Source organism: Nerophis lumbriciformis, linkage group LG04 (assembly GCF_033978685.3).
Source record: "Nerophis lumbriciformis linkage group LG04, RoL_Nlum_v2.1, whole genome shotgun sequence".
Lineage (NCBI taxonomy): Eukaryota > Metazoa > Chordata > Actinopteri > Syngnathiformes > Syngnathidae > Nerophis > Nerophis lumbriciformis.
This window is the reverse complement of record NC_084551.2, coordinates 40,417,363-40,433,787: the sequence shown is the minus strand read 5'-3', so window position 1 is coordinate 40,433,787 and position 16,425 is coordinate 40,417,363. Positions and strand designations below refer to the sequence as shown.

The 16,425-nt window shown below is 40.2% G+C and overlaps 2 protein-coding genes across 3 annotated transcripts in view; one reads left to right on the top strand and one right to left on the bottom strand.

The window, feature by feature from the left end:
* Positions 1-12,251, bottom strand: part of invs (inversin) — a 96,951-nt gene extending 84,700 nt beyond the window's left edge. For both annotated transcript variants that reach the window (XM_061954960.1, XM_061954967.2), the window contains exons 1-2: positions 12,163-12,251; positions 10,346-10,451 (exon numbers count right to left, since the gene is read on the bottom strand). In XM_061954960.1, coding sequence (XP_061810944.1) covers positions 10,346-10,348 — 3 coding nt within the window. In that variant the 5' untranslated portion in view covers positions 10,349-10,451; positions 12,163-12,251. The remainder of the gene's footprint in view (positions 1-10,345; positions 10,452-12,162) is intronic.
* erp44 (endoplasmic reticulum protein 44) overlaps positions 12,223-16,425 on the top strand; it is a 41,073-nt gene continuing 36,870 nt past the window's right edge. Inside the window, exon 1 of the mRNA XM_061954978.1 lies at positions 12,223-12,540. Coding sequence (XP_061810962.1) covers positions 12,481-12,540 — 60 coding nt within the window. The 5' untranslated portion in view covers positions 12,223-12,480. The remainder of the gene's footprint in view (positions 12,541-16,425) is intronic.

The window sequence follows — 16,425 nt, the reverse complement described above, 5'->3', positions numbered from 1 at the left end:
GACACAAAAAAACAAAAAAACAAAAAAACAAAAAAAACAAAGTATTAAAAATAGAAAGTAAGAATATATAATAATTAAAAAAATTAAAATAGAAATGAAATCATGACACACACTAGATAAACACTAGATAAAACAGAAACATAGATAAAAATAGAAATAAGAGCATGAAAGCACTGGATAAAACAGATAGGCAAACAGTGCATTTAAAAACAAGAAGGCAGAGAAATTAGATAAAAGCTGTGCTAAAAAGGTGGGTTTTTAGTCCCTTCTTAAAATGGTCGACCGACTGTGGTGCTCTAAGATGGTCAGGGAGAGCGTTCCAAAGTTCGGGAGCGGTCGAGCAGAAAGCCCGGCGGCCTATAGATTGTAACTTTGTCCTGATGGGTTTGAGGAGGTTAGTGTTTGAGGAGCGGAGGTTGCGGGTAGGAGGTTGAGGGGAAACTACAAACCCCGTTTCCATATGAGTTGGGAAATTGTGTTAGATGTAAATATAAACGGAATACAATGATTTGCAATTTTCAACCCATATTCAATTGAATGCACTACAAAGACAATATATTTGATGTTCAAACTCATAAACTATAATTTTTTTTGCAAATAATAATTAAGTTAGAATTTCATGGCTGCAACACGTGCCAAAGTAGTTGGGAAAGGGCATGTTCACCACTGTGTTACATGGCCTTTCCTTTTAACAACACCCAGTAAACGTTTGGGAACTGAGGAGACACATTTTTTAAGCTTCTCCGGGGAATTCTTTCCCATTCTTGCTTGATGTACAGCTTAAGTTGTTCAACAGTCTGGGGGTCTTCGTTGTGGTATTTTAGGCTTCATAATGCGCCACACACTTTCAATGGGTGACAGGTCTGGACTACAGGCAGGCCAGTCTAGTACCCGCACTCTTTTACTATGAAGCCACGTTGATGTAACACGTGGCTTGGCATTGTCTTGCTGAAATAAGCAGGGGCGTCCATGGTAACGTTGCTTGGATGGCAACATATGTTGCTCCAAAAGCTGTATGTACCTTTCAGCATGAATCGCGCCTTCACAGATGTGTAAGTTACCCATGTCTTGGGCACTAATACACCCCCATACCATCACAGATGCTGGCTTTTCAACTTTGCGCCTATAACAATCCGGATGGTTCTTTTCCTCTTTGGTCCGGAGGACACGACGTCCACAGTTTCCAAAAACAATTTGAAATGTGGACTCGTCAGACCACAGAACACTTTTCCACTTTGTATCAGTCCATCTTAGATGAGCTCAGGCCCAGCGAAACAGACAGCGTTTCTGGGTGTTGTTGATAAACGGTTTTCGCCTTGCATTGGAGAGTTTTAACTTGCACTTACAGATGTAGCGACCAACTGCAGTTACTGACAGTGGGTTTCTAAAGTGTTCCAGAGCCCATGTGGTGATATCCTTTACATACTGATGTCGCTTGTTGATGCAGTATAGCCTGAGGGATCGAAGGTCACAGGCTTAGCTGCTTACGTGCAGTGATTTCTCCAGATTCTCTGAACCCTTTGATGATATTACGGACCGTAGATGGTGAAATCCCTAAATTTCTTGCAATAGCTGGTTGAGAAACGTTGTTCTTAAACTGTTCAACAATTTGCTCACGCATTTGTTGACAAAGTGGTGACCCTCGCCCCATCCTTGTTTGTGAATGACTGAGCATTTCATGGAATCTACTTTTATACCCAACCATGTTCCCAATTTGCCTGTTCACCTGTGGGATGTTCCAAATAAGGGTTTGATGAGCATTCCTCAACTTTATCAGTATTTATTGCCACCTTTCCCAACTTCTTTGTCACGTGTTGCTGGCATCAAATTCTAAAGTTGATGATTATTTGCAAAAAAAAAAAAATGTTTATCAGTTTGAACGTCAAATATGTTGTCTTTGTAGCATATTCAACTGAATATGGGTTGAAAATGATTTGCAAATCATTGTATTCCGTTTATATTTACATCTAACACAATTTCCGAACTCATATGGAAATGGGGTTTGTAGGTCCTTGAAGTAGGAGGTGGCGTTGCCGTAGATGCATTGGTGAGTGAGCAGGTTAATCTTAAATTGGGTCCGGGATGCGATAGGGAGCCAGTGGAGTGATTTGAGAATAAGTGTGATATGATCACGCTTGCACACTATCGTCAGGATTCTCACTGCACTGTTTTAAATGTACTGGAGCTTTCTGATGCTCTTTTTGGGGACCCTGACGAGATGTGCGTTGCAGTAATCAAGCCTGGAGGAGATGAAGGCATGGACTAGTCTTTCAGTGTCGGCTGGGGTGAGTGAGGGGCGGAGTCTTGAGATGTTGCGGAGATGAAAGAAAGAGGTTTTGCACAGATGGTTGATGTGGACTTCAAAGTTCAGGTGGGGGTCCATTTTCACTCCCAGGTTGGTGACTACTGGGGAGAGTGGCAGGTTCTGTCCAGAGAAGGTGATGCTAGTTATGGGACATGTGTTGATCTGGTGTGGGGTGCCTATTTTCATGACCACTGTTTTTGAGCTATTGAGCTGCAGGAAGTTGATGCTCATCCATGCCTTTATCTCCTCCAGGCAGGTGGTGAGAATGGAGAGGGCCGTTGGAGATGAGGGTGAGGTTTGCATTGTTTGCAGGTCGAGCTGCGTATCATCAGCATAGCAATGGAAGGAAATTCCATGCCTGCTGATGATACGGCCAAGGGGTAGCAGATACAAGGTGAACAGGGTGGGGCCGAGGACAGATCCCTGGGGTACACCGCAGGTGACAGGCAGGGTGCGCGAATGTGAACCTCCCAGGGAGACATATTCTGACCGACCGGAGATGTAGGACTTGAACCACTGTAGTGCTGCATTGTTGAGACCGATGGTAGATTGAAGGCGACTGATTAGGATGTTGTTGTTGACAGTGTCAAATGCGGCTGTAAGACAGTTCTAATCATACTTTGCATTTTTTAACTCACACATCTTCTTTTCTTCAAATTTATGGATTGCAATTAGGGCTGGGCGATATATCGATATACCGTATTTTCCGCACTATAAGCCGCACCTAAAAACCACAAATTTTCTCAAAAGCTGGCAGTGCGGCTTATAACCCGGTGCGCCTTATATATGGATTAATATTAATATTCATTTTCATAAAGTTTAGGTCTCGCAACTACGGTAAACAGCCGCCATCTTTTTTCCCCGTAGAAGAGGAAGCGCTTCTTCTTCTACGGTATGCAACCGCCAAGGTAAGCACCCGCCCCCATAGAAGAGGAAGCGCTTCTTCTTCTACTGTAAGCAACCACTAAGGTAAGCACCCGCCCCCGTAGAAGAAGTGCGCGGATATTACGTTTCATTTCATTTGTGTGTTTACATCTGTAAAGACCACAAAATGGCTCCTATTAAGAGACACGCGTACAACGCAGAATTCAAACTCAAGGCAATAAGTCACGCAGTAGAACACGGAAATAGAGCAGCAGCGAGAGAATTGAACATAAATTAATCAATGGTGCGTAGGTAGAGGAAGCAACAAGATGACCTGCGCCACTAAGACAGGGAGACAGCGCCGGACGACATACGCCAACATCTGCCAGTGGATTGTAAATGCCTGGGCGGATATATCGGTCTCAACTGTGGTCTGAGCTTTCCGGAAGGCAGGATTCACGGAACTGCTGGACAACAACAGCAACTTTGACTCTGATGACTTCGACGAGACGGAGCCGGCCATTTTGGATGCCATTTTCGCCCAACTTTTTAATTCAGACACTGAAGAAGAATTCGAGGGATTTATGGATGAGGAATATCTTCAGAAAGTGGGCTTTAAATGTTTATTTTGTGTGTTGTGTGACATTAACGTTCGAGCAACGTTGAGTTATTGATGTTGCTATTGCTCTGCACTAATTTTTGTGATTGTACATTTGCACATTACATTTTGGGGGTGAACAGAGTTGTTAGAACGCTGGTTTGTATTATATTATTAAAGTTTGACTGACCTATCTGACTGTTTTTTTGACATTCCCTTTAGCGCAGCGTAGGCGCGGCTTATAACCCGGGGCGGCTTATAGGTGAACAAAGTTTGGAAATATGCCATTCATTGAAGGTGCGGCTAATAACCCGGGGCGGCTTATAGTGCGGAAAATACGGTACTCAATATATCCCGGGTTTGTCTCTGTGCGATATTGAAAATGACTATATCGTGATATTCGAGTATATGTTCTCACACAGTTGCTTTTAGCTGCGGGCATTACACTGCATGCGTTTCCCACTCTTTCTTGTCTCTCCTTCTCACAGAGACATAAACAAGCGCATCTTCTTATATACGTCACGCGTGCAACGTCACACGCCCTCCCCGAGCAGAGAGGTAGCTACATGGGTAACATTAGCTGTGATGCTAACAGTGCGTTGCGAGTGGTAATACGAGAGAAAGAAGGTGCCAATCTGGTAACAAATGAAGGAAGAATTAATTCCCAAGAAAAACAGCACAGGGTGCATCGTCTGGCGGTGGTTTGGCTTCAAGCGGGAATATGTTGAACAATTATGCGGCAAAAGCGTTGTTACAAAAAGTAGCAGCACTGCTATTTGATTTCCTATTATGCAGCTTATTTCTATTTGACAGTTATTGAAATATCTTGTGTGACATCATGCACAAAAGTGCACTTTATTTGTTTTAAACTATTGTAGTGGCGTGTTGTACAAAAAGTGCACTTTAATTTAGTGTTGTTTTGATATGTCATCTTAGTGACATCATGCACAAAAGTGCACTAATAGCTTGTTTTAAAATGTCTCTGACAATCTTGCACTTTCTGTTTTGAAATGACATGAACGTTTGTGCCACTGCTTAATAACTGTTTAATAAATACAATTTTGCTAAATTGACTTAGTTGTGATTTCCCTCTCTGCATGAAAGTTTAAAATGAGCATATATTAATGCAGTATGAACAAGAATGTTTTAATGTAGACACATCATACCGCTGTGATTATATGCATCAAGTGTTCATTCAAGGCTAAGGAAAAATATTGCGATATATATCGTGTATCGTGACATGGCCCAAAAATATCGAGATATTAATAAAAGGCCATATCGCCCAGCCCTAATTGCAATGCCTTGAAGTTGATGGTTCTACTATTTGCAAAAAATCCAGGAATCGCCTGATTTGTATGTGTCTATTTAAAAAAATAAACACATTTAATTTTCTTTTCACCATGCAAAACATCGGCATCGTATCCCACCGAATCGAATCGTAATGTTTTTTAGTGAATCGTATCAAAATCGATGTATTGAGATTCGTATCGGATCGCCATTTAAGGGAGAGATGCAGACTCCTAGTAATCAGTGTCACCAACTCTTCTAAACTCTTTCCTAGATATCATTGCAGTGACTATTGTTTTAAATGGGGTTCTGCACTGCAGAAAGCTCTGTCGTTCACTGGTATCACGGGAAAGAAACACCTCACACTGAATTGTGATTGGTCAGAGTGTGCAGATGTCAGGCACAGGGCTAATTTCTATATAATTTGCATATTTATAAGGTGGCTTGGTTCGGGCGTGACCAGCCACGCAGAGTCTGGGATCAATTCCAGGTTGATTGTGATGTAACAGAGAAATATGCTTAGATTTATGCAAACGCACACCTAATACATCTGGATTTTTTCTTGCGTACAAATTTTTTGGATTTAAACGTAAGTCTATTTTTAATAGGAAATCAACGCAACTTCAATACATGAGGCCCCAGGTGAGGGAGAAGACAATGTGCACCAGCATGGCTCGATTGGTCTATTGAAGGAGTTCTCAATTACATTTGTCCAACGGACAGAGGTTTTCGTTGGCAGACACTGTAAGGAACAGAGTGGCTAAATAAATAAAATAAAATTAAATAGTGAATATTTAAATCAAAACTATATTAATGGTCATTTTAATACTCATCCTAAATAGGAGTTGAACCCTTGTCCCCAGGTTTAGAAAGCAAACACCATTATCCAAGGAGCTATCAGCCACACGCAACATATCTCTTCCATAATTGAACTGTTTTCTGTAAAACGGTATGGTTGTGAGTACAACCTAAAATGTACCATGTACATGTTCACATGTACTACCCCTCGGCAAAGTTGAAATCTGCAGTGTTTTTGCATAATCCTGCTAACAAACAAACCAACATTCAATACCTCTTGTATCCACCCTTTGATGTAGGGCAGAACTACAGAAATGAATGTAAACTAGCCTTGCAGTTGAGTGGCTTGCGCATGACTGTGCTATTGGTAATCAAGCTGATCTTGCTCTCATTAGCTGCAGTTCTGCCTTGCATCTTGCACTGATGTTTGTGTTGCGTTTGCTGGTCGATACTAACGTCTGTCCAGCAGTGTTGATAAGAGCCTCTGACCCTAAATACAAACCCCGTTTCCATATGAGTTGGGAAATTGTGTTAGATGTAAATATAAACGGAATACAATGATTTGCAAATCATTTTCAACTCATATTCAGTTTAATATGCTACAAAGACAACATATTTGATGTTCAAACTGATAAACATTTTTTTTTTTTGCAAATAATCATTAACTTTAGAATTTGATGCCAGCAACACGTGACAAAGAAGTTGGGAAAGGTAGCAATAAATACTGATACAGTTGAGGAATGCTCATCAAACACTTATTTGGAACATCCCACAGGTGAACAGGCAAATTGGGAACAGGTGGGTGCCATGATTGGGTATAAAAGTAGATTCCATGAAATGCTCACTCATTCACAAACAAGGATGGGGCGAGGGTCACCACTTTGTCAACAAATGCGTGAGTAAATTGTTGAACAGTTTAAGAAAAACCTTTCTCAACCAGCTATTGCAAGGAATTTAGGGATTTCACCATCTACGGTCTGTAATATCATCAAAGGGTTCAGAGAATCTGGAGAAATCACTGCACGTAAGCAGCTAAGCCCGTGACCTTCGATCCCTCAGGCTGTACTGCATCAACAAGCGACATCAGTGTGTAAAGGATATCACCACATGGGCTCAGGAACACTTCAGAAACCCACTGTCAGTAACTACAGTTGGTCGCTACATCTGTAAGTGCAAGTTAAAACTCTCCTATGCAAGGCGAAAACCGTTTATCAACAACACCCAGAAACGCCGTCGGCTTCGCTGGGCCTGAGCTCATCTAAGATGGACTGATACAAAGTGGATAAGTGTTCTGTGGTCTGACGAGTCCACATTTCAAATTGTTTTTGGAAACTGTGGACGTCGTGTCCTCCGGACCAAAGAGGAAAAGAACCATCTGGATTGTTATAGGCGCAAAGTTGAAAAGCCAGCATCTGTGATGGTATGGGGGTGTATTAGTGCCCAAGACATGGGTAACTTACACATTTGTGAAGGCGCCATTAATGCTGAAAGGTACATACAGGTTTTGGAGCAACATATGTTGCCATCCAAGCAACGTTACCATGGACGCCCCTGCTTATTTCAGCAAGACAATGCCAAGCCACGTGTTACATCAACGTGGCTTCATAGTAGCAGAGTGCGGGTACTAGACAGGCCTGCCTGTAGTCCAGACCTGTCTCGTATTGAAAATGTGTGGCGCATTATGAAGCCTAAAATACCACAACGGAGACCCCCGGACTGTTGAACAACTTAAGCTGTACATCAAGCAAGAATGGGAAAGAATTCCACCTGAGAAGCTTAAAAAATGTGTCTCCTCAGTTCCCAAACGTTTACTGAGTGTTGTTAAAAGGAAAGGCCATGTAACACAGTGGTGAACATGCCCTTTCCCAACTACTTTGGCACGTGTTGCAGCCATGAAATTCTAAGTTAATTATTATTTGCAAAAAAAAAAAAATGTATGAGTTTGTCTTTGTAGTGCATTCAATTGAATATGGTTTGAAAAAGATTTGCAAATCATTGTATTCCGTTTATATTTACATCCAACACAATTTCCCAACTCATATGGAAATGGGGTTTGTATTTAGCATAGCACATCATGGTGTTAGCAGCCAAATCAACTTTAATAAAAAGAAAAGAAGCATACAATGTGTTCAAAAGTGAGCAGCAAACATCAGTGTCTGTTGTCTGTGTGTTTTAGATGCTGCTTGCGTCACTCTTAGAGGAGGGGAAAGCTGTGTGCTCTGTGTCCTCCCATTATATCACTAATGAGGAGCCCTGCGGAGGGACGGGGGAGAAAGACGGCGTGGCAGACAAAAAAAGACAGATGAAGGAAGAGAAAGAGGAAGGAGAGACCGAGATCAGCTTGGGGACGTTTTCCTCTTCGCCCTCTCACCCCCTTTCCCCCACACCTCGGAGTCTAATTGGACTAAAACTGTGATCTAATTAAATGTCCAATTAAAGTGCAGAGAGCAACCTGCCCACCGGCGTATAACAGTAGAGGGACAAAATCAGCTGGAAAAACAAACAAAAAAATCAATGCGAAACGGGAAAAGATGTTAAAAGCAGAAATGGGAGCAGAGAGAAGAGCGATGAAGATGTCTTAAAAAGTGTCATGTGTTGGCAAAGGGCACGTTTTTGTGACGTCATCTGGATAATCAGTTACAGTGGAACCTGTTTAGGTCCACGCCCATTGGACTAGCTGATTGACCTCAATATAATAATAATAATAATAACTGGGATTTATATAGCGCTTTTCTAAGTACCCAAAGTCGCTTTACATGTAGAACCCATCAATCATTCACACCTGGTGGTGGTAAGCTACTTTCATAGCCACAGCTGCCCTGGGGTAGACTGACGGAAGCGTGGCTGCAATTTTGCGCCAACGGCCCCTCCGACCACCACCTATCATTCATCATTCAATTCACCGGTGTGAGTGGCACCGGGGGCAAAGGGTGAAGTGTCCCGCCCAAGGACACAACGGCAGCGATTTTTGGATGGTAAGAGGCGGGGAGCGAACCTGCAACCCTCAGGTTTCTGGCACGGTTGCTCTACCCACTACGCCATGCCGCCCCATATAAGCGGTTGTCGACATTACATTTTTACAATAAGAACACAGAGACTTGCGTTATTCAACAAAGAATTCCACTGTATTACTACATCCCCAATGAACACATGGGCAAAGCGGCAGTGATTGTAAACTGAAGACAAACTTTTTCAACCAACGCACGGCAACGACTAAACAGAAAAAAATATTTTTTACAAGTGGTACTTCGGTTTTCTCAAAGAATTTTATCAAACGTTTCTCCCGATTTTCATATGCCGTCTTGGAAATAGTACGGCTAAACATTGTGCATAACACACTATTCTTTTTTTCCGTATATCACTCTGCAGAATTGAGTGTGTGTGATGTATTTGTTCATAGAACACACACAGAACAACAAACGATTTTTTGTTGTTTTGTTGGTTATACCGGATGTGAAACGTAGCGCTATTATTATGAAGCCGCCAACCGGATGTGTGCAATTGGTATGAGAAAAGACTTGACAGGTTTTGACGAAAATCTCAGATAAAAGTGACTTTGGACTTCCTTTCTACCGTCTTTGTTTCTGCTGAGCTTGTATTCCATCTTACTAAATCAGTTCGAGTAACAATCTACATTTTATGTTAGAAATGCACTTAACTGTAATCCAAACACGAACGTGAAGCTTCTCCTCACTGCAAACAGCAATGTGCACTCAGCATTCGGTCCAATTATGTCGTCTCACGGCGATTGAAGGTAAAATTGTCTTGTCTTGTCCGGAGAACGACTTGCCATGGCTTTGAATATGAGATTTCCATAAGGTATTCCTTTCTTTGTGCAGTTCCGCTAACTATTTTCGAGCCTGTGGTTAAACAGTAACTACACGCCATTACACATTTCCCCAAACTACGGAACGGGCTGGGGGTCAAAAACTTTAATCGTACGTAAAAAAAAAATGATCGCGTTAAAGGAACTTATAGTTAACGCGTTATTATCGCGATAACTTTGACAGCCCTAATTTTTACACATTATTTTACTTGAGTAAAATTTGACCAAAGTAAGTGTAACATATTTTCGTACTCTTTACATATCATATTTTTACTCATATGTATTAACAGGTTCAACTGTTTTTCTCAAGATATCATATCTAATTAGCGATTTTATAAAACAAAAACAATAATAAGTGCATTGTGCAATCATTATATGGGCTAATGCGATAAATATCAGAAGGTACCAGTGGAGAAAATCTTGCACTTCCTCCATCTGTGAGTTGGTGCCACACTGTGAACCCCCTATGGACAGCTTGAGCCCATAAAATATTAATGCTGGGATTGAATTCAACATTCTACTTAATCTTCTTAACAATTAGACTTGTTATAGTCTCCAATGACCTTGACTCTTGGGAGAAGAACCACAATCTGGTAGCAGAAGGGGCATTCCCAAAACTAACCGCTGATTTGTAACCCTGTTGCTCTTTTTGCGTGTGGATTCTTACCATAGTTGCACTAAAAGCGGCGCTTCAGGGGATGTTTCTACCACTTCAGTCCATCCTCGACAGGTGCAAATCCATGTCCCCTACCTGCCCTGATCTCTGTCTCCTACTGGGAAGGAGAAAGAGGATCAATCACATACTGAGACAAGCCCACCGGATTACACAATAACCTGCCAGAAGGACAGCGTTATTGTTCTTATTTTTTAGTTTACAGTGTTCAGAAGGCAGCTTGTAGTGGCTAGCAATCTGTGTGAAGTTTGCATGATCTGTTGGAGACTTTAAATTGTTCATAGGTGTGAATAGGGATGATGTTCGTTAAGAAATTATCGAGTTCGAGCCCATTATCGAACCGATACCTTATCGAATCTCTTATCGAATCCAGATAGGTTGTTGTGTGTGCACTGAGTTCCAAAAGCCATAGATGTTATATGACTGGGCCGGCACGCTGTTTATATGGAGGAAAAGCGGACGTGACTGAGGACAGCATGCGGCCGTTATAGGGTGAAGGTTTCAGGTGAGAGAGGATGCTAAAGGCACGCCCCCAGTGAGCATATAGTGCTGCTATGTGCGTTGTAAATAAAAAAATTGCCGACAAACACATCACCAACGTGGACGAGGTGCCGCTCACTTTCGACATTCCGGTGAAGCACACTGTGGCGAAGAAGGGGACCAGCACGGTAGCGAATGGATACGCACAACGGGGCAAGAGAAGTAGGCTTTTACTGTTGTGCTAGCTTGCTATGCTAATGGACAACGAGACTGACTTTGAAAATGGCGAGAGGGAATCTGGCGTGTTTGATGGATAACTTGCCCAGCTGTTCATTTTGGACGCAGAAGATGAGGTCTATGATGGATTTGTGGATGAGTATTGATCAAAAACTAATGTGAGTACAAAATACTTCAATAAAGTACAACCAAACTCAACTTTGCTCCTGCTGCCTTTTTAAAACAGCGTCCATGCATGCTAGCGTATGTTTTAAGATATCGTATGTTTAACCATGCCTGCGCCCAAAAATACGCTGCGCCTTATTTATGCGTTAAATACAGAAATAGCACCCGTAACTGACACGGCGTCTTTTAATACAGTGCTCCCTACAGTCGCGAAAATACGGTATAGTGGCTTCGATAACGGGAACCGGTTCTAAAAAAGGGATTTGAATCCATGGAATCCGTTCTTTTCTTATAGAACAATCGGGAGAACCGGTTTCGAACATCATTTCTAGGTGTAAATGGTTTGTCCATTTGTGTCCTGTGATTGGCTGGTGAGTCTAGAGTGTACTGGGATAGGCTCCAGCTCAGCCATGATCCTAATGAGGACAGCAGGTATAGAAAATGGATGGATAGATGCATAGACAAGTATTCCATTGTAATGAACGAGCAGTCTTTTTCTCTAGTTGTTTATGTTATTTAGGTGTAGCAAAATAAAACAACAAAATAGATTTTAGGTTCATCGGCCCCTAAAATGACACATTGAAAAGACACAATGGCTCTTTAAGTGGTGTTTTTGCATTTAAATCTAGTCGACTACTTAATAAAAGAGCAAGTTTATGTGCTGACCATTAGGCGAGGCTATCTTAACTATACGTTAAGTAATATGTTTATGCTGAACAATGCTCATTTTGTGACACGCTTTGAATGTCTTTTGGTCAAACATGTCAAATTCAAGATTACAACAAAAAGTGACGAGAAAATGGCCCAGTTCCAACGTTGTCAATTCGTATTTCGAATAACAGAAAGAATCACAGATACGTGTCCATTACATCTAGTTTCTCTAAAGAAATTATGCTTTTTTTACACTCCGACGTTTGGATTATGTTTACCTTTGAAGCCAAACTCTTCCAAAGTTGTCTTCAGGGCGCCCCGTTGACTGGCTCCATACCAAAATACTACAACTCCCATTGACCAGTTACGTTCACTGCCATGTTAGTAGTTTTCTCATTCCTAAAAACCACTGTTTAGTGTCATTTAGAAAATACATTTCCCATAAGCCCATATTTCCTCCCGGAAGTGTCGCCCTCGTTTCCGTGGTCACCAGAAGATCGGTTCGCCGCTTGTTTCCTGTTGCAGCAAGGAGAGCGGCGGCGTCGAGGCAGACCGGGACGACTTAACACCATCACCTACACAACATCCACTATACGATGAAACTATCAGCAATATTACCCTTTCTCTGTGACCGTATCATCTGCATTACACTGCTGGTAAATACTTTCCTTCTCGCCCTGCCGTTGACACAGTCGATGACAGCTAACGTGTTAGCTAATGTTAGCACCATTGCTATCGAACAGAGAAGGCTCTACTGTCATTGGACGTGGCTTATGGTGTGACTTCTTGTGCAAAATAGATAATTCACTACTGAGGATTTAGTTATTCTGTAAAATGACTTAAGGCGGACGAGTTTTTGTGTGCAACTGTAGCGTTTCGCTCTGAGAGCAGCCAGTTTTGTTTAGTGACGTTACCTTGTTCATAACTAATTATTTTGTATAGTACTGCTATTTATGTAAATTATAAGAATGCACACTGTGTGTCCAGACTTAGTATTCTTTGTTACTAGTTTGTGGCTGTAAGTGAGTTTACAAGATTGATAGCTATTGCTGATACACATTTTTTTTTAGATAATGATGTATGGTTCCTTAAATTGCGTTGTTTTGCATGTTTGACCGAGCTGACATGTTGTAATGTCGTTGTTTTACTGTAATAAGATAAAGGCATGCTTTTGTGAATGATGCGCACCGGTTGGTGAGTTCCTCTGTTGTGTCTCAATCTCATTGGCTCACAACCCGGAAGTAAGCGGTGCAGCTGTGTTGTTACTTTTACCAACTGCAGTGAGTCATTTTCGACATTTGGAAGCTTTGTGATGCGAAATTTTAAAAATGTGGTGCAAATCGTTTTTAATCCTACCCTTTCTCAATGTCTATTATAACTGATACTTTGTTCACACCATATGTTTTACATGTTAACACTTACAAAAGTTCAAATGAACTATTGTTTATTGAGGAATCCCATTAGCCGACGCACAAACGCCAGGCTAGTCTTCCTGGGGGTCCTTTTCAAAAGTTCAAAGATCCAATTACAAAACATACACAAATCCAATTACAAATAAAAGAAAGGACAAAGGAAAAGAAAAATACAATTCTCCAAATAATAAAATAACAGTACAAAGATAGTTACAGAACATACACAGATCCAGTTACAATAAAAGAAAGGGAAAAGAAAATTCTCAAAATAATAAAAACAATAACAGTACACAGATCCAGTTACAGAACATACGCAAATCCAGTTAGAATAAAAGAAAGGAAAGAGAAAAAAAGAAAAAGTTCGCAAACTGATAACTTGAAAGATTAACTCTTAAATCTAAAAAGTGACTTTACATGTTCCTTAAATGCTTTTTTTTAATACTGGGTATAGTCCTAATATTTAAATGAAGAGTATTCCATAATTAAAAATTAGGGATGTTGGATAATGGCTTTTTGCCGATATCCGATATTCCGATATTGTCCAACTCTTTAATTACCGATATCAACCGATATATACAGTTGTGGAATTAACACATTATTATGCCTAATTTGGACAACCAGGTATGGTGAAGATAAGGTACTTTTAAAATAAAATAAGATAAATACATTAAAAACATTTTCTTGAATAAAAAAGAAAGTAAAACAATATAAAAACAGTTACATAGAAACTAGTAATTAATGAAAATTAGTAAAATTAACTGTTAAAGGTTAGTACTATTAGTGGACCAGCAGCTCGCACAATCATGTGTGCTTACGGATTGTATCCCTTGCAGACTGTATTGATATATATTGATATATAATGTAGGAACCAGAATATTAATAACAGAAAGAAACAACCCTTTTGTGTGAATGAGAGGGAGGGAGGTTTTTTGGGTTGGTGCACTAATTGTAAGTGTATCTTGTGTTTTTTTATGTTGATTTAAAAAAAAAAAAAAACAATACCGATAATACAAAAGCCGATACCGATAATTTCCGATATTACATTTCAACGCATTTATAGGCCGATAATATCGGCAGGCCGATTTTATGGGACATCTCTATTAAAAATGCCTCTGTGTACAACAGTGCTTTTCATTGAATTAGTTATTGGTCGTGGTAATGCAAGTAGACCTTGAATTGAAGCTCTATTTGAATCCTTGAATCCAATATTGTGTTTGCATACATTTTGTCATTTAAATTGTGTATACTTCCTGTGTCAAGAAGGAAAGGAAATTGTGTACACTTCCTGTTTCAAGAAGAGAAGGAAGGTTTTGGGAAAAATAATGGATAAGTAATTACATTTTGAGTTTAAAAAATGACAGCTTGTTTAGTGTTAAGGAATTAGAAGGAATAATCATGTTAAAATAAGGCTAATCACCTAATTAAATATTAAGAGTAAGAAAAGGATACATGTTAATAATGAAATATTTTGACATAATCACACAACTTATACATGTATTTAATGGATAAATTGTGTTGCTTCATCAGGTTAAACATACATTTTTTTTGGTGGGAACTGTATTGTATCATTTCAGCCTTTCATCCACATGGCAACGGCATTCTGGCTGGCTTGAAACAATAGTTTTTCGGCAAGGTGTTCCAGAGTAGAAACGTCTGATAATGAATACATAATAAAATAAATGTCTGCAAGCAGTTACTTTTTGATAACCATGAAATCTGCCGTGCCAACCGCACGCCACAGCTGTTAACAACAATGGTAAACAACAAGGCTGTGTGTTTGTGCTGTCTTTACTGCTATTAGCACTATGGCAACAAAACCTCATCAACCTTTAGCAAGTAGACGTGCAGCAGACAGACATACACCTTTAATATTATTACACGTGTCACTTTATTTTCAATATTACCAGTTTACAACAATGTCAAGTTGGTACTACCAGAAGAACGAGTGCTTCTTCTGTCATATCCAATCTTTATATCCGATGGTTTTGGTTACTGGGAATGTACTCCAGATATCCTCAGAGCTGAAAAAATATTATAACCACACGTCTGTGGCAACTCTGACGCCCAGAATTGACTGCATTTGTTCAGGAGAGTTTTTTTTTTTAACCATCTACTCGATAGTTATGTCAATGGAGTTGTAAAGGGATTTATTCCAGTGTCTCTGTCTGTGTCTGGTTAAAGTGCCATTTGTGGTGAGGCATTGTATCATCAGTGACCCATTCCTATCTGGACTTGAGTTCTTGTTGATCTGACATTGTGCATTTCTTTTTTTAACGTGGCATGTGGACAGGGCCTTTAATCTTTTATTATAGTAGAGTTGTTGATGGTTGGCGAGTTTAAGCTGCACCAAGTCTGTTCCTTTCTCCGGTCCTCCATATAACTTAAAAGGGAACTGCACATTTTGGGGAATTTTGCCTATCGTTCACAATCATTATGAAAGACATGACGATGGATGTATTTTTTTTAATGCATGCTAAATATTAAATAAATATGATCAAAAGTCTGCTTACAGTGGAGACTATAGTAGTTGCTCTATTCTGCCTATAAAGCCCTTAAAACAACATTCAAACACCTCCATTAAGGTTTCATATACATGATGTAAGTATATATGTAATTTAGTAACGGGCACATTTATAATAACATTTAATATTTACATATTTAGCTCATTTTAAGCATATGGGGCGCATTGATTTAAAAAAATGCATCATGACCTTGTCTATTTTTTCACTGATTACTACTCACTGCAGACTTTAATGAGAGCCAACAAACATAATAATAAAACATCACTTCCTGTGCAAGGTCTGCTGTCATTAGGACGCTCCTATATTCCCATTTAAGATTAAGAAGGATTTATCACCCTCGCAAAGAAAAGCGAGGTTGAACCAAGCGTCTTTTCGTGTCGTTCTTGCTAAATCCCGCTTCTAAATTGGCTATCAAAGTGTACAAACTTGTCGGAGTATGTCCTCTTACTTCTACTATCCAGCTGAGAGGCATGATTTATGATCTACAATAAATTTTCACAAGCAAAGCGATGAAGCAGCTATCAGTCAGTCAATCATGTCAACATTGGCACTCAAGCTTGTGATCACGGCGCCGCTATGAATAGTTTGTCTGCATTAGCACTTATAA